General features: G+C 42.0%; 1 protein-coding gene across 6 annotated transcripts in view; it reads right to left on the reverse strand.

Moving 5' to 3' along the window:
- Macrod2 (mono-ADP ribosylhydrolase 2) overlaps positions 1-23,760 on the reverse strand; it is a 1,947,949-nt gene that overhangs the window by 183,478 nt on the left and 1,740,711 nt on the right. For all 6 annotated transcript variants that reach the window (XM_060383167.1, XM_060383164.1, XM_060383165.1 and 3 more), the window contains one exon: positions 12,932-13,013. In XM_060383167.1, coding sequence (XP_060239150.1) covers positions 12,932-13,013 — 82 coding nt within the window. The remainder of the gene's footprint in view (positions 1-12,931; positions 13,014-23,760) is intronic.

Genomic DNA, 23,760 nt, shown 5'->3' on the forward strand with positions numbered 1-23,760 from the left:
ACTAGTTTCTCTTGAATAACCAGTTTGGGCTAACTATTAGCCGAATGTACTTGAGAAGCTCCTTTGTAAAGAAGAGGTTAACCTGCTTTAGCTACATGCTGGGTGTCTGTTTCAACAGCTACATGGGTGAAAGAGTTAATATTAACTCTGAAAATCATTAAAAAAAAATATGTGAAGAGGGACTCACACTGTCATAATATTAACTCTGCCTTCTGAGAATCAGTTTGTTTCCCAGCAACAAACAGCACACACTTAGAATAATAAAGTATATTCTCGGGTTTTAAATAACTTGAGATTTATCTTCATCCTATCCCTTAGGTCCACATTATTAATACAATGTTTGAGAAAGTAGAACACACACACACACACACACACACACACACACACTCACACATACCCACAAACACACATATAGAAATGATCTCAAAACTATGGTTTCATCATTACCTCAAAACTTATTAAAAAAGCAAACTTTCAAGACCTATTCAAGACATATCAAGTAAGAATCTTTGGAGGAAAATCCAGAAATCAGGGTTTTGACCATCCTTGCATGAGATGTTTAGACACACTTAAGTTCCAGATCTACTTGCTTGAAGAAAGTAAATGCCCATATTTGGGTATATCTATGGCGAACCCTGTGATAACTCTCTAATGCTAATGTGATACAGTGTGTGCCCAAACCAGGGCTGAGCACAGCCATGCCTGTGTTTGAGATCACCCTGCTACCATGTCATGGGCCATGTCCATAATCCTTAGATTGGCTCAGGGGTGTGTGCATGGATGGAGCCTAACTTCAAAGAGGACCATAGTTGCACAGAAAAAAAGGCGTAATGAATGGAAAAGTTTCTCTAGGGAGCTGTTGAGCCATTCTCTTCAACCCGAGGAGTAACTTGAAGTGTGCTATTGAATCCCCCACCCCTGTTTTAGGGCTATCTGTATATAAGGGTGAGTATTTCAAGAGCCACCCGCTCTCTAACCCTTTTGTGGACCATACTGCAAGAGCTCACAGTGCACAGGCTGTGCGCCATCGCCTCTGTATTTCAGTATCAGCAGCTTCTGGGAGCTATTCACACTTATAAACAAAGAAAATGTTAGTAGAATAAGTAGCACTCTCCATGACTTCCCTGAAGTTGAGAGATGGTGGGATTCCTCTGCAGCCATAAGACTCTTAATAGGCAGAACCTCTAGGCCAACACTGAAGGATGAGGGACAGTCCTCACAGAGGCTAAACTAACTTCTAACATTTAATAGAATACTAAGAACCACTGAATCTATCTAATACTTCTTGTAGAGTAGCTGGAAGAGCTAATTTTTTTTAAGGTGAATAAAAGCAAACTAATTTTTTTTTTTTTTACTTTGTTCCTCATGGATCAGCATGAGCATTCAGTTGTCATTAATGTGCCAGTCTTGACTGATCAATGGAAACAGCACCTTTTATTGTTTATGCCTGACTCAGCTAGCTTGCCACACACTTACAAGTACTTATAAAAAATGAAATAGTACAACCTTACAGATTTGGACAGATCTGGGATTTGGACTGAGGAGTACGTGGACTGGTTTTGAAAGTTGTTCCGGATGTGTTAAGTTGAGGATGGCTAGACACAGACTGTATACTGATATCTATAGCAAAGAGCATATAGATAGCATACATGTGCCAGGTACACAGACAGCAGGAAAGCAGAATGCAGAGTAGTCACTGGAAAAATGATGCCTACTTAAGGACTCCAAAGTATCGTGGGAACTCATGTGATCAGATGCACACTGGGTGTTGGTCGTCATGGTCAGCCCACTACAAAGATCCTAGATCTGGCTGTAGTGCTCTGTTCACATGATCCTGGCACTTTAGAATAAAGAGTGAATTCAGTCAGGACTACTTTATAGGGAGACCTGCTGAGAGGAAGAAGGAGGGGGAAGGGAAAGTAACAAGAGGAAGAAGAGGAAGATGACAAAGATGATGAGGAGGAAAAATTGTTTATAAATACCTTGTCAAGGAAAATTACATAGGAAAGGCTGGGACAGTCATGTGATTGTTCAATCTAGAGTGAATGACAAATGAAGACACAGGACAGGGACACATGGCCAAGAGAAGTCAAGCCTGTTTATATAAGTAACAAAACATAGTTGGGGAATTTTGAGTTTCTTTCTAGTTTACTCTTTATTCTTTCTTCTGGGCCCTTATGGAATTTCCTCATTCATATACTATTCCTCAAAAGATTTTTTTCCCTTACCTTTGCTTCTGTGATTTCAAATAAAGAACAGAAAGTAAACTGTTGAACTGCTGAAGGCTCTTGCCAAAGCACCCTGCAGTAGTCTTTTTAAAGATACCACTTCATCACTACCTCCCTGCCCCATCTCCAAGCGGCATTTAGGAAGTATCTGTTTTGCCAGAACTTTCTAATAAGATCAAACTCTACTTAGTCAAGGCACATGTTCCTAGATCCTTGTTTGTTCTGGTGTTTATCAGCATCTCCTCTGCTCACTGCACACCCAGCCCTCCTGAAGGGACAGATTGCTTTCTGCCTATGCCTGGTGCTTGCCCCAGCATTCAGGTTGCTTGGTTACAGCAACACTTCACTGGATTTTCACTGAAGGCACAAGGAGCTTGCAGCTTTGAGCCCATCAGGTGGAAACAGTTAGCACCCATTCCTGGGAAGGCAGTGAACTCATTTATGTCACATTACCCAGCGCATGCCTTGTGGAGTTCTAATCCTCAATGTGATCTGCGCAGGAAATGCGCTCAAATGTACCACATCCACCCCTGTAAGTGATCATCATCAAAGACACTTTCCGATTCATTCACTCTAGTTATTTTACACACTGGGTGCACCATTGAGGGAGGGAGAAAAAAAGCAATGCACACGAGGTAAATAGGGTTTTGACTTTGTCTTTATGTCCTTTACTTTTTCAAAGAGTTCTGGTACATAAGCTTTTATCACTGCTGTAACAGATTTCTAAGTTAGTTCCTTAAAAATAAGCAGATTTTCTGGGTGTGGTGGCTCCCCCTTTATCCCATCACTGGAGAGACAGAAGCAGCCAGGTCGTTGTAAGTTTAATGCCAGCTTAGTCTACATTGTGAATTTCCCTGCCAGCTAGAGCTACATACTGACACTTCTTTTCTCTTTTAAGGCAGATTTATTTCCTTACAGTTTATGGGGTCAAGGTTCAAAAAGGATCCAATTATGCTAAGATCAAACTGTAAAGCAGGACTTCACTCCTTTCTGGAAACTGGGGAGGGGGAACATTTCCTTAGTTTTGTAACCAGTTATATTCGGTAACTCTCCCCATCTTTAAATTCAACAATGTTGCATCTTTCTGAACATTCATTTATTATCACATTGCCCACTGATTCTTTCCTGTCTCCTTCCAGTCTTAAAGACCCTTAGAACTGATTCTAATGGCTCCAACTAAAAGTCCCAGGGAAACACCTTTATCTTAAGGTATTTCCTTATCGGAAGCTTTATTTTATCTTATCAATATAGCCTAACATATACCAGCAATGCTCTGTGGTTTATGACATAAATACTTCTTTTTTTTAGGTAGGCATTCTTTTTCTACCTAATAAACCTGGAAATTCAGGAGCAGACAGTGATGTTAGAAAGAATGCCTCAAGAGTAATGCTAAGAACGATTCTATTAGAATTTAACCAGTCTTCAGACCACAAAGTTTATGGAAGTCCTTTTTGAGGTTTTGGTTGATGAATCCATTATTTTAGAAAAAGAAGTTTCTTATTAAAAACTTCCAATCTTTATTTTTTTCTATATTATTAATGTTTCTTTTAAAAATCTCTCCCCATTATTTTCGTAATAGAAGAATGATATAACAAAGACAAATGGTGAACTATAAACTATTTGTAGCATATATTTAGAGGAGGTGAGGTCCTTAATATACATTTTATAGATCAACAAGCAAAAGATGTAACATCATTAAAAAATGACAAAGGGTATAATTAGTACTTTCATACAAGAAAACTGGAGAACTAGGACTGAAGAGACGACTCAGAGGGAAACAAAAAATTATCACACAAGCCTATGTTTGATCCCTGCAACCCATATGAAAATAGAAGAGAAACTGATTCCACAAAGTTGCCCTCTGACCTTCATGCATTCTCCACAGTATGAACATGTACACACACACAGCAGAAATGTAGTTCCTGCTAACTCTTTTGTTTAATATGGAAAATCTTTGACATTAAAATACGAGAATATGCTCCATGGAGAAGAGCAGGAAGAAAGAGCGTTCTCATCTGCTGCTCACAGGAACGTAAAGCAGGCTGTATAACAGTAGGCATGGCTGCCTGTGGTTTTGTCTACCGAAATGGAGACCCCGCAGTCACGTGACACGTGGCACTTCACTACAGCGCCGCGATAAAACGTGAGCAGCGTGAGAACTCCGGCAAAAGTGACCTGGTTTTGAATGCATTGTGAAAAAGCAATTTCACTTTTTAAGAGTATTGAAAGTTAGAGAGAATGTGAATATTTACCCATAAAGATGGTTTCCTTAAGTTGTAAATATAGAATGATTTGCAAAAATAGTGCCAAGTTCTGTGACAAGGCTTTGAGTAAAATTTGGGCCCATTAAAACAAAATAACAGAAGAATATATTATGACAAGAAAAAAAATCCTCACTGTGTTGAGTGACAGGTAGGGCGATATGTAAGAATTTCTGGTTGTATACATTTTCCAATTCCAAAGACCAGGAGGATATATAATAAAATATGATTGATGTCTTGATTATAGGTTAGGAAATAGTGTCTATTTTCTTCTTTTTTGCTCTTAGTGTGCTTTTTAGTAAAAAAAAAAAAAAAGTATGATTTTTTATGTGAAGAAGGTATATTTTCTTACAACAATGATTACAAAAGCTAAACTAAATATTTTACATTTTTATCAAGATGCAAACAAATACATAAATTTATATATTTAAAATGTTGATGCTTAGTCTAGATACCTATCTGAGTAACTATTTACACAGCCTTCCTTACATTGGCCTTGGTCTTATTCATGCTTGCATCTGAAAAGTCTGAAAGCCAGAAAGTAAAGTCACAGATCTGAGATTGTACCAGCATGAGGAGCTAGTTACCCTGGTGACAAGCTCAATGGCTTTCATACAAGAAAACTGGAGAACTAGGACTGAAGAGACGACTCAGAGGGAAACAAAAAATTATCACACAAGCCTATGTTTGATCCCTGCAACCCATATGAAAATAGAAGAGAAACTGATTCCACAACTGATTCCCTTATGCCTCAGAGGCTTGATTCCCTGGAAGTGATCACTACACATTGATTATGTTTCTCTGAAGCTTGCCACCCTGACATCAATACTGCTTTCAAGTCTCTATCTTCCAAACAATAGATTGGCAGGGCAAGAGAAAGGAAAATTTACTGGCTCCTGCCAGCTGGGTTTTATTGTTGTTCTTGGAAAACTGACCAGAAAGAAAGGGGACACATGAAGATCCAGTGTGACTGGAAGAATGCTCCTCTTCTTAGAACTTTAACATATTATCACGAAAAGATACAACATAAATTTTGGGGCAGACAAGTAATTTCAGGCTTGCTGTGGGGAGAAGCAATGCATAGTAAGGTTGGAGATGAGAGTCAGCTACCCAAGTGACTGGCCCCTGTCCTCAGGTGGCACAGCCTCTGTCAGCTACCACTGCTATGAAGACAGACGTTGTACCCGGGATATTGGACAGAATTAAACCTTTGGTTGTGTGTGTGTGTTTGTCTTTTAAAAGCCAGTCTTACATAATCCAGGCTTGCCTCAGTTTCCTGATCCTCCTGCCACATCATCTTAGATCCTGGGATTTTAGGGTTGTGCTCTCACATTTAGCTTAATTCCTTTTGTACATAGGTGTGTCTCTATTTAGGATGGATTACATTCTGATAATCCCAAAACAAGCTGGAAGAATTTCTAGTTAAAATACATCTAACAAAGCTAACATTCTAACTTGGCCACATAGTTCACATAGTCCATATAGTTCATAGTTCATAGTTCATAGTCAGTCATGTCCACTCAACATGGCAGAACTGATCAGCCATTGCGGCTTGCTGCCATTGTTCAGCATGATGAGAGCTGGATAGCAGCAGAATTAAAATTTTGAAGTAAAGGTTCTATTAAATGCATGACTTCATTTATTTATTTTTTACCTGCACAAAGTCAAAATGCTGAACCATGTTACATGGAGGACAGTCTACATAAAATCTATTACATTTCTTCTTAACTTGAAGACACTGAGTCATAGTAGCTTATTTTGAGAAGTTAATGAACACACCTTTCAGAGATGTATAAACTGGAAACAATCACCGTGTTGGACCTCACCATTTCTGCAGTCCCCTGGTCCCTTTCCCTCTCTGTTGACTATACAACACTGGACTTTTCTTCTCAGTTCCAGTTCATGCTGAACAATCTCCACAAAGGCCATAGCCTTCATGAACCTAAGTTCCCCAGCAAACCCAGCACTCAGAGATGTTTGACCTGAATTCTTACTACTGCAACCGACTGTGCAGCTACCGTACTTGCTGCCCTGTGCCCACCATGTTCCAAATGTTCTTGTCATCCTCGCATCTTCAAGCCTAAGAACTGTGTACCACAATAAATATAAAGAATTCAGTCTGGCGAGACAGAGGAACCTGAGCCAGGCGTCAACAGGCAGAGCACCCTGAGATAAGAGCAACGCGAAGGTGAATGGAAGAGGTCAGTTCCAGCAGGCAGAGCACCCTGAGATAAAACCCACAGAAGGCGAATGGTGAGAGCGCCATTCCAGCAGGCAGAGCTGCTGAGTGTCGGCACATCTGGCCTCTGTGAACCGTTCCAGGAAGCTACCCTGCACACTGTAGGTTTACGATGATCTGTGACCTCTACCCACCCACGACAGGAGTCTTTCTTCTGCCAAATTTAGGAGAGACAAACATATCCCAAGGTGCTGCTGTAGGACAAAACCATCCATGGCTGGGAATCACTGGGGCAGGGGGATTCCGGGAAGAGAAGGGGAGGGAGGGACTTAGAGTAGAAGAGGGAGAGGGCTGTGATCGGGATATAAAGTGAATATATAAATGAAAAATAAATGAAAACAAATGTAGGCTTTCCTCAATTCAGGGGTTGGGTGGGTCTCGCGCTCCAAACATCAGGATTCTTTGACAAAGTTGTAAAAGTTTCAATTATGTATTGTCAAGTGAGAAAAATTAGCAACCTTAAGTTCTCTAGTAAGACTTACACTTGACGAAATTTGACTTCCATTTCTTCACCAGAAACCCTTTTCTTCTTGTTATAGTCAGTGGAAAGTATACAGGGTGAATTCTACATGTTGTAAAATACGAACCTTTCATATAAAGAACACGGAGAGTCTGGGCTGAAATCACAGAAAGATCATTTGCTTCAGGCCATGTAGCAGTACACTGTAACTATAAATTCTCTGCAATGGAAGTGTATGATAATTCCATAAAGCTGTCATATTCTGCTTCCAAATAATACATCTGGAAGGAAAAAGCCAAATGTGCTTCACCCCACAGCAGGAACTAAAACTGTTAGGGAAGCCTTCACTGAGTTCTCACCTTTGCAATTTCTTTATGCCTTTCTGATAGGCACAGTCATCACAGTCATGGGCTCAGTTATGTCCCCTCTGACATTTGATTAAACTCCTCACACCCTGTCCCTCTGGATGAAGTACTGGTAGATTTAGTTTATTTTTGGATATAGGGCTTTAAAAGTGTGATTAAGTAAAGTCCTTATCTAAAGTGACCAGTGTCCTTATACAAGAAAAAAGACAGACCAACAACCACCCATGTGAAGACAGGTGGGTGGGTGGGATATGACCATGTATGTGCCCAGGAGAAGGTCTCAGAACATGGCACTCCTACCAATATCTTGATCTTCAACTTCCAGACTCCAGAAATGTGATCAAACACTCCCTGTTGGTTAAACCATTCTCCCTGTATCTCATTTCTGCAGCCCTACAAGAGCCAACACTGGTGATGTAGCTTCTTCGTTGTCACTCTGAGATCTCACTTCCACATTGCTTCTCACCTGCCATATTGCCTGGATGATGTAGAGAAGTCAACTTTGAGAACTCTGATAAAACACCAGTTTGACTCATTAGGACCAGTTCCATGAGTACATTTCCATGGGTGGGACGGGAAAGAAGAATGGTGGCTTTCAGAAGCAATGGGACGCAAGCAACTTAAGCAGGGGCTTCCCTAGTACTCTAGATACGTCCTGTCAAAAGACCACAGATTTCCCTGATTATGCTGTGGAGAAGAATAGCTTATTACCTACCACTTGGGCAATGACAGATGCTGGCCCCTGTTTAAAATATATTGCTGCCTCCTAGCTTCATGCTGGAGTTTATTTAAGTATGGCTCATTTTCTATAACTACGAAGTGGAGTGTCAGGATAAAATATATAGTAACCAACTTGCCATACATTTTTCCAGGCCTGCCGTGAGCCGTCAGAAACACTGCTTTAGACCATCACCTTTGGCTTATTTAAACCAATACTCCCAGTGTGGATGCTTGCTATTTGCCTCATTTTTCCTTATCCCACTGACCCATAACCAAACACACCCCACAGCTGCTGGTCCAGTTCAAACCTAATGGTCCAAAACAAAGTCTCAGAAATATCTCCCCCCTTCGTGAATGTTTTCTCCAAAGAGCAAATCCATCAACCCCTAAAGGATCCTAAGGAGGACAGAGTCCTGCCATCTCTCTACCTCTTCCACCCCTTCTCTGCTGGATAGTTCATGTCAAATTGACACAAGTTAGAGTCATCTGAGAGGAGGGAACCTTAATTGAGAAACTGCCTCCAGCAGAATAGGCTGTAAGCAGACAGAGCCTGTAGAGTGCTTTCTTAATTACTTATCAATATGGCAGGGCCCGGACCATTTTGGGTGTGGATACCTTTTGCTGGTTGTCCTGGGATCTATAAGAAAGCAAGCTGAGTAGGCCATAATGGGCAAGCCAGAAAGTAGCACTCCCCCTCCCCAATTCTATCTCATGATCTCTGCATCAGCTTGCGTCTACCGATGCCTGCTAAGTTTGAGTTCCTGCCTTGGCGTCCCTCAATGGGCAAATATTCAGGATATGGAAGCCAGCGAAGCCCTTTCCTAACAAGTTGCTTTTGGTCATGGTGTTTACCCACAGCAGTAACAACTCCAGCTGAGACACCATCCGTCTGCTCCCTGAGCTTCTGGCTGCCCTAGCCTTCTCTGCATCCACACCCCTCTGCACCTAAGCATAATCTATTGTTTCTTATTTGTCATTTTGTTTTCTGCAGTAATCTACCATATACACACAAATTATCTTTGCCCTGTGCCCCTTTCTAGACAGACGGTCTGGGAGGGCGAGACGGCACGATGGGTGACGGTGCTTGCTGCCCAGTCTGATGGCCTGAGTCCAGGCCATGCTTGGACCCACATGACAGGAAGCCGGAACTGATTCCTGCAAGCTGTTCTCTGAGCTCTGCGTACAACGTGTGTGTATGTGTATATAAATACATAATTCAAGACAGATGGACCTCAAGAACACCTTAGAATGACGCCATCACAAAAGAAATCACAGCAGAGGATTAATGCGGTAGCTATGTTTCCAGCAACGTCATGAGAATTGGCTGACTAGCCCATGTAAAGAAATGATGTCTGGATGATTAAAACAATCAATCCCTATGTTAATCCTAAAGTGGATATCGTAACTTTGATGGTGTTCTGAGACCCTGGTCCTGGCTGAAAAGAAGATGATCTAGCGCAGTGGTTCTGGACCTTCCCAGGGGCCTTTTAGTACAATCACTCCTGCTCTGATGACTCCCAACCATAACATTATTTTGCTGCTCCTTCATAACAACAATTTATGATTCCTAAATATAATCTATGATTCCTAACATAAATAACATAAGTATCTGATATGAAGAAGATCTTACATGCAACCCCTGTGAAAGAGTAGTTTGACCCAAAAGTGTTAGGACCCACAGGTTGAGAAGCACTGTTCTAAGAAGAGCCACATTCTTCCCCATTAGCTATCAGATTGTCACATTTGTTTATTTATTTATTTATTTCACTTCCAAAGTGAGTGTGCTTAAAAGACATACAGGAATTGGAACTCAAAGTTGACTTCCAGAGAAAAGGCACAAAGCATCCACTGTAGATCTAACTAATGGACTAAGGGACAAAGAACTCTGCTAGACCCAGGAAAGGTGGGGTTCTCATGTCCAACAAAATTCTTGTTTTGTTGTTCTGATTCATTTTCTTACGAAGGTGGGGGGGGTCTTTAAAGTCCTGTTTTCCTTAGTGTAGGACTGAGGGGACAGAGAACCTGGTGTCCAGGGCCCTCCTCCTAGTAAAGGACTGAATAGCCTGCTCCACAATTAAACTGACATGACCCCAGCCTCTCTCTCATGGCTTTCTATAGAGTATGAGATGGCCCCAGGCACAAGGACAAGAAAATTATACTTTTTTTTTTTTTAACCTTGACCCCAGGCCACCTTGGGCCAAACTATGAACAAATACATTTTTCTTTGCCAATTTTAGTTTTCTAATTTAATTGGAATGCAGGAAAATTGACAGTAGGGTTTGAACCTATTGTCTGATGACAATAGAGATTATGAACATAGTTTGTCTTGAGTATGGTGTTTTCCACTTTATTTTGCATTGGTGTCTTCTGTCTTTGGTTTCAGATATCTAGTTGTGGGCTTTATAAACTTGAGTTCAAAGTATCCCCAAACAAAGTAGTTTGTTTTCATATAAATATAACTTTTGTGAACTACTATTATTGTGTTGAGAAAGTTATAAATGCTAGTTAGAGATAGTCCAGGAAATTATATATATACCAAGTCAGGAAAGATTATTTTCTAATCAAAGATGGCATGGTTATGAATTATGTATAAATTCAAATAAAGACAGATAATATACACCATTCATATTAATAGTCACACATTCCATCAGCTGTAGTCTTTACTTCACATTTTAAACTCAGGACTTACAAAGGTCTAATGCCTCAACATTGTATAAATATGCTGGGATTGTTGGAGATTTTGACATTTAGTTGGAAATGTACTTACTATTATAGTTATGAAACGGAAATAATTTCATGAGCATAGTGTGCTTTGAAACATTAATGTGAAACCAAGAAAATGTTATTATTATTTTTCTACTTGTGTAAATTCTGAGATGAGTATTTTTGGATTCATATAAATCAGCAATGTTTCAAATGGTAATTTATTTGCACAGTTGTTAACAAATTTTAGACCCTTAAGCCTTCCTTACTTTTTAAAATTTGCAGTAAGATATCTGTGCTCTGTACTTTTGCAAATATCTTCAGACTGATAAGACATGAAAATGACTATGACATCGTTATTTCTAAACATCTTGAAGAGTCTAAAGTCAGCTCATAAACTGAGAGTGAGAAGGCCTGAGAATTTTTACATCACACAGACCATAAAAGTTGTAATTTTTCATAAAGGACAATTCCTTCCAAGAATTGTCAGAAGAGCAAGCCCTGCCAAACTCACTCGGGTCCTAAAGGAGATCAGGAGAACATGCAGAGCGAGAGGACGGAAACGGAAAAGAAGTTGCCTGGTTACGTGGAGACATGTTCAGCAAACTGGTCTCATTTTGGCAACTGCTTGTTAAATTGCAATTAGCACCCTGTACTGTAAAGTATTGAGATGCTGAAACGTATAAATGTAAAGGAAAGGTAGAGAAAAGATAAGTGTGTGTGTGTGTGTGTGTGTGTGTGTGTGTGTGTGTATGCGCGCACGGGTGTAGTCACAACCAGCTTCTGTCAGAGGGGAGTCCAAGGAATACACATAACATTTCAGTAGAGGAAATCCTTTCGAGGCCTAGGTGAATTTTTATCACATTAGTCACTTAATTATGACATTAGGGTCCGGGGTGACGCGCGTGGTCTATCTAGAGCACCAACGGAGAGCTGGCATCGTCTGCTTATTTTAACTTTTAAGCACTACCTGCTCCAGCCACTGAGTCCTCTTGGAGCTGTGGCATGCTCTTTCTCGTTTGGCTGTGACGGACTGCATGAGAAGAGAGTACACCAATACCCTTAATTCTCTCCTTCTCACGCACCATTTCACCACTCATTGCCAGAAAAAGTGGAGATGGAAACCAAAACCAAAAAAGGAAAAAACGAGAAAAGAAAGAGTAAGCTATCCAAAAGGCAGCCACTGACAATGCTCATGCAAGCTTACAGTTTCGTACAAGCCATTCTTAACATGGCTAAGGGAAGCACTCTGGCCCCATGACCATAAAAATAACAGGGTGTTAAACAAGCCACCCTAACAGGCTGTAAGAGGGAGGATGGGAAAAATATTCAAATTACCCTAGCCCAACTAATGGCATATTCAATCCTAAATCCATTACTCAAGGTTCTTAGTAACCCCTAGGCCTCTCCCACACTTTAAAAAGAAGTGTGAAGAAAGGTGAATGACGGCCATTCTCAGATTGCCCAAGAAATGGCCATGCAATCATTGTAGTTCAAGGAAAGAAAATTGGGTAGAATGAGGATGAAATGCAGAAAAGTCTGAATTCTGACTACAAATATAAATGGGTTTCCTCGAGTTTTCAACAAGGGAGTTTATTGCTGTATGCATGCATCCAGAAGTCTTACAAGTTGAGGGGGACTAGATTATACAGTTTGGGACTAGGAAATGCCCTCTGGGAATCATCTGGTCCAAGCCTCAATCGATGCCAGGAACTGACACCGAAAGCTGTGCTGCCTTGCCTGGGATAGCACAGTGACCTCATGGGGTGGGGAGGGTTAGGGCCCAGAATCCTTAGCACTTCCTTTCGTTCTTGGACACTGGGACACCAGTTTGCAGGCTGGCCACAATCATGGAAATCTCAGGACAGTTCTGACAATGGCAAAGGAAACACCAGAAAAAAGAAGCCCCACTCCTCCACCCTTCATTCTAACGGGAACAAAATAGCTTTACTCACCAACAGGGAAGAACTCGCTCATTTTCTTTTTGTAGATTTTGAAGTCAACTTCTAGGAAGACACAGAAGATGACTCGATCCACCTAGAAGCAAACAAGAAGCACTTGAAGTGGAAGGGGATATGGCAAATGCTTACTCCAAACAGTTTTAGAACAAATAAAGACAAATGTGAAAGATTTGTACAGATTTTTGTTAATGAAATACTAGCTATATTACAGGTGATCAGGCACGATTCAAGTGTGTGTGTGTGTGTGTGTGTGTGTGTGTGTGTGTGTGTGTGCATTTGAGTGTGTGAGTGTGTACCTTAGTGTGCACGCTGGTTTGTTTGTTTGTTTGTTTTTGCTCTGTTTGTAATGAAGCATGGGTGTTTTGGTGCTTCAGTGGAAAGATACTACATAAATAAGAAAGAATAAATGATAATATGCCATGAATGTGGAGATTTTGACAGGATATCTAGACTTTGTATTCTTTTAAAAAGCCACAGGAGAGGCAGATAGGCAAGTGACAATACAGCCTGTCAGGGAACAAAGAGCACTTTGTTCTGATCTTGTTAGACAAATACAGTCATCAAACCTATAATCTTCAAATGTGGCCTAAAAAGCTTCCATGAGTCTAATTTACACGAAGTCACTTGCTTTTAGCCTAACATACTCAAAAGGAAAAAAAAAAAAGCATCATAAATAAAATGTTATTTGACAGTACCACAAGGTCAATGAACACTTAATTTGTTGGTGTCGTTGGGTAAACGTCAGCGCAGAAGTAAAGTGCATACACAGTCTCCTTTTATTCCATTTCGAGAGAGTGTCAGCCTGTGCAGGGCTTCTTTACATTATTCAAGCATAATGTGCCAAAAAGGGGAGACATGAGCTATACACAGTAGCTCACCGACATCTCCTAGTGACTCAGGAACTCAGTGTTGTGTCTAGAACAGAAACACCCCTCTACTACCTTTAACCATGAGGAATAAAGTTTAAGACCATTCTACCAAGGAGCAACTGACAGCCGAATGAAGCGTCCAGGCATCTCCTGCAGGCCTGGGGGTAGATGGGCGGACACACAGTGGACGAGACGGAACCCACGCGAGTGTCAGCCAGCTAACCCTTACGCTCTTCCACCATGTGGAATGCAGATCCTGCCACTCTGGGTGACAGCTTTCAGTGGTAAAGGAGCTCTGGGGTACGACATGGCAGCTGTGTCTCCTGTGACTGTGAGATCACGTGAGGTGAACGAGTCTGGAGGGAGACATGTCTCCCTACTCTGCTCACGAGTCTCTTCTTCATAGAGGCTGCACTGACTCCTGGCCAGTCATGGGAATTCCACCCACAGAGAATCAACTACCCTTCAAGTGCCTCAGCAATTCCATTACAAAACAAACACATACATCTGGCCTTAAAAAACAGAAAGACAGGGTTCAAATGAGCAGATTTCTTTTTTCCTATTTTCGCTTTTGGGTCAGATGTCTGGTCCCATCCCTGTATCATTAATGCTGTCTACATACACACAAAGTACAGATTCCGTATCAAATCATTTTCCAGGTGAACTATAATTTTAGTTGAGAGAGCAAGAGCAAGACAGCAAGAGATAGAGGCCTGTGCATGCCCGCACTCTTTTATGACATGTTTGATATCCAGTGGCTAAAGCCCAAAACCGTCATATTGAATGACAGAAATGTGTTGCTGAAGGGAAGATTCTATAAAGCCATTTTTACATCATTTTAAAAACATAAAGATATAACAACGTACAGATCCATCCACTAGTACTATGAAAAGAATCAATTTTAAGGACATTGGGTTAAGTGGCTCTGAGTTCCTTTATAAGCAGCACAAAGATAAGCAGAAAGAAAGAAACTTGAACTCAACTAAGCAGAAGCTGCCAGCTGCCCGCTAAAGCGGTTTCAGTGGAATGAGTGAGGAAGCCCTTGGTCTACTTTGGATCAAATACCTTTTGCCTCGCGTCCTTGTGCACCCTACCAATGCCTCCTTGTGCGATCTGAGGGACGGCCAACAGTGCAGGCAGCCTGTCTGACCTCTAAAATGTTGGCACCGAGACCACCTCAACTCCCCGTGTGCTGTTTTCTCTTTCATCTGTACTAACATATGAAAACATAAGAATAACATGCGTAGGTTTAGGATGGTGGTTATTTCTGCAAAGGGAAGGGATTTGGATCATTGATACTTTCTTAGAGAATAAAGAGATTTAAAACAATATAGCACCGAGCTGGTAGCTGTTAACTATGGGGGTAAGTATGTAGATAAATAATTTTATCTATTTTTTTCACGATTAAAACACTTCATAATTAAAGGGCTTAAGGTTGAGATGATTCTGTTGTATTCCCTTCAATAATACTCAGTTTACTTTTTTCTTTTTTATTAACTTTTTTTATTAATTACACTTTATTCATTTTGTATCCCCCCATAAGCCCCTCCCTCCTCCCCTCCCAATCCATGCCCCTCCCCAAGTCCACTGATAGGGGAGGTTCTCCTCTCCTTCTTTCTGATCTTAGTCTATCAGTTATCATCAAAAGTGGCTGCATTGTCTTCCTCTGTGGCCTGGTAAGGCTGCTCCCCCCTCAGGGGGAGGTGATCAAAGAGCAGGCCAATCAGATTATGTCAGAGACAGTCCCTCTTCCCATTACTATGTAACCCACTTGGATACTGAACTGCCATGGGCTACATCTGTGCAGGGGTTCTGGGTTATCTCCATGAATAGTCTTTGGTTGGAGTATGAGTCTCTGGGAAATTCCCTGTGTTCAAATTTTCATGTTCTGTTGCTCTCCTCGTGGAGTTCCTGTCCTCTCCAGCTCTTACTATTTCCCACTTCTTACATAAAATTCCATTCACTCTGCCCGACAGTTGGCCATTAGGCTCAGCATCTGCTTTGATAGTCTGCAGGGCAGAGGCTTTCAGAGGCCCTCTGTGGCAGGTTACTAGTTTGTTTCCAGTTTTCTTCTTCTGGCTTTCAGAGGCCCTCTGTAGAAGGTTCCTAGGTTGTTTCCTGTTTTCTTCTTCTTCTGATGTCCATCCTCTTTGCCTTTCAGAATGGGGATTGACTGTTTTAGTTAGGGTCTTTTATCTTGCTTAGTTTCTTTAAATGCACAGATTTTAGTGGGTTTGTCCTATGTTGTATGTCTATATGAGTATATACCCTGTGTGTCTTTTTGCTTCTGGGACAGCTCACTCAGGATGATCCTTTCCAGGTCCCACCATTTACCTGCAAATTTCATGATTTCCTTATTTTTCATTGATGAGTAATACTCCATTGTATAGATGCACCACAATTTCTGCATCCATTCTTCAGTTGAGGGGCATCTGGGGTGTTTCCAGCTTCTGGCTATTACAAATAAAGCTGCTACAAACATGGTTGAGCAAATGTCCTTTTTGTGTACTTGAGCCTCTTTTGGATATATGCCTAGGAGTGGTATGGCTGGATCTTGAGGAAGCGCTATTTCTACTTGTCAGAAAGTGCCAGATTGACTTCCAGAGTGGTTGTACAAGTTTACATTCCCACCAGCAGTGGAGAAGGGTTCCCCTTTCTCCACAACCTCTCCAGCATGTGTTGTTACTTGAGTTTTTGATCTTGGCCATTCTGATGGGTGTAAGGTGAAATCTCAGGTTTGTTTTGATTTGCATTTCCCTAATGGCTAATGAGGTTGAGCATTTCTTTAAGTGCTTCTCTGCCATTCGGTATTCCTCTCCAGAGAATTCTCTGTTTAGCTCTTTTCCCCATTTTTTAAGTGGATTACTTGGTTTCCTGGTTTTCAGCTTCTTTAGTTCTTTATATATACTGGATATGAGTCCTCTGTCAGATAAAGGGTTGGTGAAGATCCTTTCCCAATGTGTAGTCAGTCGCTTTGTTTTGATGATGGTGTCCTTTGCTTTACAGAAGCTTTTCAGTTTCATGAGGATCAATGGAACCGAACAGAGGACCCAGAAATAAACCCACACACTTATGGACACCTGATCTTTGACAGAGATGCCAAAACCATACAATGAAAAAAAGATAGCATCTTCAACAAATGGTGCTTGTCCAACTGGATGTGTACATGTAGAAAAATGAAAATAGATCCATACTTATCACCCTGCACAAAACTGAAGTCCAAGTGGATCAAAGACCTCAACATAAAACCAGACCCCTTAAATCGGCTAGAAAAAAAAGTGGGGAATACCCTAGAACTCATTGGTAGAGGAGAAAACTTCCTGAACAGAACACCAACAGCACAGGCTCTAAGAGCAACAATCAATAAATGGGACCTCATGAAATATACTGTTTTCTAGCTATGACGAATCTCTTGGAGTTTGCTGAGCCCGTACTTATTCTTCCGTGCCTATGAGTGTTGCTGGTTTTGCCTTTACACTCTTCGTGGTCATACTGCTTCTAAGTCACCTCATTGTGGTAAGAGCTCAAAACTAAGAACTTTGCTTTACTGAAAACTTGATGTGATGGAGTCAAACAATTGCTAAGGATTCTGTTTCCTGTCAGGCTTCTCTATACTTAAGAACCGCAAATTGGGTGATTTTTTTTTTTAATCATTCATGTCCTTTCTGTGTGTGTACAAACGTGTGAATGTGAAAAAATGTATGTGCTCCCCTATTGGGGGCTATTTACTAGCAATGCTATTTCTGCTATTAGCTTCAAACACCAGGCAGTCAATACCCAGATCACCCGAGCAAGGGATCATAAACTATTTCTGGCACATTCAGCTTGGTGACCATGGGAACAATATGAGTCCAAAATTGATCAGCTCCATTAATTTTCCCCATTAAAAAGGGGGATGTTGAAGATGGGGCCCTTTAATTTTAAAATAATTGAATGCTCTGGCTGTCAGTCCTGACTCATAGGCCTAACACAGAAAGCAGCCTGCAAGCAAATTGAATGTAAGCATTACTTTCCTTCACTACACACACCCCTGTGCACATATACACTCTCTGGGGAGCTTGTGGAGGAGGGCCCACTTAGCTGATAAACCCTCCTTAATGTCACTTTGCTACTGATACTTGTTCAGCCCGTGTTCTCTGTATAACGTGAGATGAAGGCATTCTTTTCACAGAGGACTGGGATCTAATCCTACCTCTTAAGTCTGGGAGGCCTGCAGCCATGAAGAAATGATGTTAAGTGGTTTTTGAGTGACAGGAGGCAATGTGGATTCTGTCTGCTAGTCTTGGGAGGAGACTTCTTATACACAACCTTCATGTCTGACAGAAGCAGCAAGGGCATGCGGAGAACGCCCATGCAGCTCTTCCGGACATACTCCAGCTGGAAGGGGGTGGCCTTTCCATGATTTCAGCTCCATGCCTTTAAGTCACCCCTGCTGATGCGACATGGAACAGAGAAGAGCCACTCCTGCTAGACATTCACTGCAAATTCATAAGCAGAGACACAGAAACATGAAACTGCAGACTTTTCCAGCTCTTTGGTACTTTACATCTGTCCAGGAGAGGACGACACAGGGAGTTACTGCACAGCAGGAAGACTAGAAAGCTGATGTGTGGAGGAGGAGGGCCCTGCATAGTATGTCCTAACCCTGGGTGAATTTTAAGAGAACCTTCACGGCCTAACACAGCATCACTTTCTTTTTTTTTTTTTTAATTAATTACACTTTATTCACTTTGTATCCCCCCCATAAGCTCCTCCCTCCTCCCCTCCCGGTCCCACCTTCCTACCCCCTTCTTCACGCATGCCCCTCCCCAAGTCCACTGATAGGGGAGGTCCTCCACTCCTTCCTTCTGATCTTAGTCTATCAGGTCTCATCAGGAGTGGCTGTATTGTCATCTTCTGTGGCCTGGTAAGGCTGCTCCCCCCTCAGGGGGAGGTGATCAAAGAGCAGGCCAATCAGATTATGTCAGAGACAGTTCCTTTTCTTATTACTATGTAACCCACTTGGACACTGAACTGCCATGGGCTACATCTGTGCAGGGGTTCTAGGTTATCTCCATGCATGGTACTTGCTTGGAGTATGAGTCTCTGGAAAGACCCCTGTGTTCAAATTTCTGGTTCTGTTGCTCTCCTTGTGGGGTTCCTGTCCTCTCCAGCTCTTACTATTTCCCACTTCTTACATAAGATTCCATGCACGCTGCCCGACAGTTGGCCAAAAGTCTCAGCGTCTGCTTTGATAGTCTGCAGGGCAGAGGCTTTCAGAGGCCCTCTGTGGCAGGTTCCTAGGTTGTTTCCTGTTTTCTTCTTCTTCTGATGTCCTTCCTCTTTGCCTTTCACCTTACACCCATCAGAATGGCCAAGATGAAATCCTCGAATGACAACACATGCTGGAGAGGCTGTAGAGAAAGGGGAACCCTCCTCCACTGCTGGTGGGAATGTAAACTTGTACAACCACTTTGGAAATCAATCTGGCGCTTTCTCAGACAACTAGGAATAGCACTTCCTCAAGATCCGGCCATACCACTCCTAGGCATATATCCAAAAGAGGCTCAAGTACACAATAAGGACATTTGCTCAACCATGTTTGTAGCAGCTTTATTTGTAATAGCCAGAAGCTGGAAACACCCCAGATGCCCCTCAACTGAAGAATGGATGCAGAAATTGTGGTACATCTACACAATGGAGTATTACTCTGCAATGAAAAATAAGGAAATCATGAAATTTGCAGGTAAATGGTGGGACCTGGAAAGGATCATTCTGAGTGAGCTGTCCCAGAAGCAGAAAGACACACACGGTATATACTCACTCATATAGATATGTAATATAGGATAAACCTACTAAAATCTAAAGAAACTAATCAAGAGAGAGGACTCTGACTAAAATGCTCAATCCCCATTTTATTTTCTTAAAGCCATTGGAGAATTTCATAAAATGATGGCCCTTGAGAGCCCATTCATTTATTCATCCATGAGTGAATTGCAGCCAGTTAGCCGGGCATCGGCCCCATGCTACTTCCTGTCTCTGAAATAAGAGTTCAGAAATCAAGTGGCCTTTTTGGAGTATGAGAGAAGTGATTAATGATAAAAACCACAGGGCTCCTCCCTTCAAATCCTGATTTTTTTTTCCCTTTGATATTGCCCCGAGGAAGTCCCACAACATTGCGTTTCTAGGCCAGCCCCTCTATAAGAGATGGTGGGTGGGCTATCACCTCTGTGGGCCGCCGTTTCCACGTGTGTCATAAAAGGACTGAAGGAGGCCGTCTCCAGTGCCTCACCCAGGGCTGCTACAGTCTCTCCTCACACCTGTTCTGCACTGTGTGACTTCAGGAAACCAGACCTACCCCTCTATGAGGGGATCTGGGTAGGGCCTGGAGGCGGGGACAGTCCTTGCAATTTGCCCAGCAGGCACACAGCCACAGCTTTGGCTAGCAAGGTGTGTGTCTAAAGCTCCAGGCAGGCTGTGTGGATTCCTGAGGGTCACTTCCTGAGGCAGAAATCCGGGCTTCTACAGCTTCTGCTGCTCCCTGCCTCGGGTTCTCTAATCCTGAGCTTTGCACACATACATCCTAAGTCCTTTTGCAGGATGTTGCAGTTTGGGTATCAAAGCAATGAGGTCATTTTGTCCCAGTGGGTTCCCGTTTTCGTCGTGGCTTCCGCGTTGTCCTTATTCTTTTCCATTTTCTCTTCAGCTTTAATCTTGAATTGTTTCTAGACCATACACCCTACTGACACCCTCCTTAGAAGCCTAGCCTCTGGGCCGCTGGTAGGCTTTCTCCTCTGACCCGGAAGCATCCCTCTGTGCTCCGGTATTTCTCACTTTGCCATTGTTGCATACTGAATTGTTAGGTTTTTTTTTTTTTTGTTGTTGTTGTTGTTGTTTGTTTGTTTTTAAAGGAAAAGCTTTACTCCCTATATAACTCCCAGAATCATGCCTCTCTGGTTAAACTGCAAATGATAAAGTCTTTGCAACAGCTCAGTGAGAATTATATCATCCAAACAAACTCGGTGAAGCACAAAAAGAATAACAATGTTCATTTTCAGAGATGTGTGACCTGTCAAGAAGATTTAACTCCTAGTTATTTCCTTCAAATGAATGTCTGTGAGTCCTAGCCTTGTAGGACTCCTCAGTGAACTTCCCAAAGTGTGTATCTACTCTTCTGTAACCAATTTCACATGTTTAAAAGGACTTACTTTGTGTTAACAATTGATCAGCAAATTCCATTTGATCTACAATCAAAAGCACAAAAGGCAACCCTAATCCATTCTGGAATTTACCGCTCGATGCAGTTTTCATGATACTGTAAATAAGCGTCTTATAAAGAACCAGGAGACACTCATCATTGTCTCATTAGCTCATGGCACAGGCCCTGTGTCTCACTAGTTCATGGCAAAGGTCCTCACCTAATTTGTAGCTCCAGACATTGACAAAGTCCACAACTCAGCAAACAAACTTGATAAAGATGTGGGTATGCAGCAGATCCTTTTGCAAGCTGTTAAAAAGTGACACGGGTAGACTGCCTATCTCATCCACAGCAGGCCTGTAAGTAGATGTGTAATGGAGGTGATCCTAAGTCCATGACTGCAGTTCAGGGTTGGTGTTCTAACACAGGGTACTCACTGGGTTCAGAGCAACAACAGTGATCTTCGATAAACTAGCAGGGTTTCAATGGCTCTTTACAATGAAAACGCGATATCAAATATTGGTGCATATGCAGGCTAACAAGAACTTTCACAAGTAGCTAAAAATGAGTACAAGCATTTTGAAATGCTTTTGACAATAAAACTACTAAATTAGGTAACTATATGCATATGCTATGACCTTGTAATGACAATCCTAGGTGCACACCAACTAATATGTTCCCAGAAGCAGTGCAGCAGTGTGTCCACTCTTACTATTTAATACCTCCAGTTTGCCAGCTCCTTAACTGGCCATAAATGCATAAACACACCAGTACATCACCACACGATGGAATATTACAAACCAATGAAAATGAAAAAACAAGTGGACAGGAACATATGGAGCACAGGTAAAGGGTGCAGTGATGTTTAAAAGCCAATTAAAAGCAGAGTACACTGGATAATTATATTTCTATGATGTTCAAAAGTATTTAGAAGTAGATTAAATCAGCTGAGCAGTTAGAAACCACCACATCAATTATTCCAGGCTGTGTGCTGCTAGAAGGCAAGCTAGAGAATGTGTAATATCCTTTTTCTGTTTTAATTTGGATTCTGGTTCCCTGGAAATACTGTTCAGTTTGTAAAAATTTACCAAGTTGTGTACCCAGGAACTGTGTGTAAGCTACACTGAAATAGAATTTTTTAAAGGTTGAAAGTCTGGGCTGCAGTTGTCTTGGTCAACAATCAAAAATCTATTTTCATTGACTTAGAGGTTGAAAAAGTCCTTTAAAGGCTGACCTTCGAAAGGCAGTCCCTCCATATATTTCCACTGATGCCAACTGCTGCTCACCCCTCAAGGCTTACAGGAGTAAAGATGTATTTCTTTCACCAAGATATCCATTAATCCACAGTGGGGGGTTTCATGCCCCATAAACATGATGACATAAGTCCTATGAATCTTTTTCAGTATCATCTCCACTGCTGGTGAAGAGGTTACCGAGGGAGGCATGCTGGGAGTATCTGGAGCTGACCTCCATCTTTCATGCTAGCAGGCAGAGGACAGCTGACAGAGTCAAGACCAGCTTGTGTTCAGCCAGAATAGGAGGATGAAAGCTCTGATCAATTTAAGTGGCCCAGTGAGTCAGAGCTGGTGTGTATGTAAATGCTGCTACGGCTGAGGTTTGCCTTGTCTAAGCAACACTGAATAAACTGGGCTGGGGTTGAAATTGCTGCCTTCTTGTACCAAACCAGCAGCCTCATCCATACAGGCTGCAGAGAGGTAGATTTCCCATCAGCCATTTCTGCTAATAAGTGATTTAATCTTCAGAATTTACCAAAGTTGAGCAAAGACAGATTTTTGAGAGGGTGTAGGATTGGGATGATTGGAGATTCCTTGAGGCTGTGAATAAGCAAAAGAGAAATGCGATGGTAAGATGACTGTAGGCTGACAGAGAAAGCAAACCAGACACTTGAGATGCTTGGAGCTTGGTCCCTCCTGGTATGCTAAAGGAAGCAAGGAAGAATCTTTCCTGCTTCCTGTGTTTTAGTTTCCCGCTGTGGTATAAGAAATCACCACAAAAGCAAGGGCTTCAAACAATAGTATTTACTACCTCGCCTGTTTTACGCTCACAGTAAATCCAGGCCCACCCTATTGAGTCCTCGGGCCAGAGTCTCAAAGGCCACAGCCAAGGTTTTATGGATATTGCAGTCCTCCTGTAAGGTTAGGGATTGCCTCCAACCCTCCTTTTCTAACTCTCAGCAGAAGTCTCTTCCTCACTCTTAAAGTTGTTGACCAGAGACGGCATTTAACTCCATTTGGCTACGAGTAATTCCTACCTGTGTATGTGGACACGAGTGCTTCTGCCTCCTGAGCTAGTCTTCAGGATGTTCCTCAAGTGTCCTCCAAACTCGAGTCCTTTTAAAGAACCCATCTAGTTAGGGGGCTGAAGAGAGAGCTCCATCGATAAAGACTCTTGTTGCCCAAGCCTGACACACACACACACACACACACACACACACACACACACACACATCATATTAAACCAAGTACCTTTCTAATTAGGTCAGGCCCAGTAGGACAATGTCTCTTTTAATTAAGTCATTGATTAAACACCTTAGTCAGAGCTGTGACAATCGCTTTTCCTAATCAAGAGCATCAGTGAATTATGTTTGCCATGTGCGCCTTCACAGAAGAGACATCTGAACAAAACAAGCACACACAGGGATGGGTACCAGCATCCCAGGAGCCACCTTACACATCTGCCTCCCATGTAAGCCATCTCCATGTTAACAACTGCCCATTTTCCAGCTGTTTTTACCATTGCCCTGTGTTCTGACCTCG

Source organism: Meriones unguiculatus, chromosome 4 (genome assembly GCF_030254825.1).
Source record: "Meriones unguiculatus strain TT.TT164.6M chromosome 4, Bangor_MerUng_6.1, whole genome shotgun sequence".
Lineage (NCBI taxonomy): Eukaryota > Metazoa > Chordata > Mammalia > Rodentia > Muridae > Meriones > Meriones unguiculatus.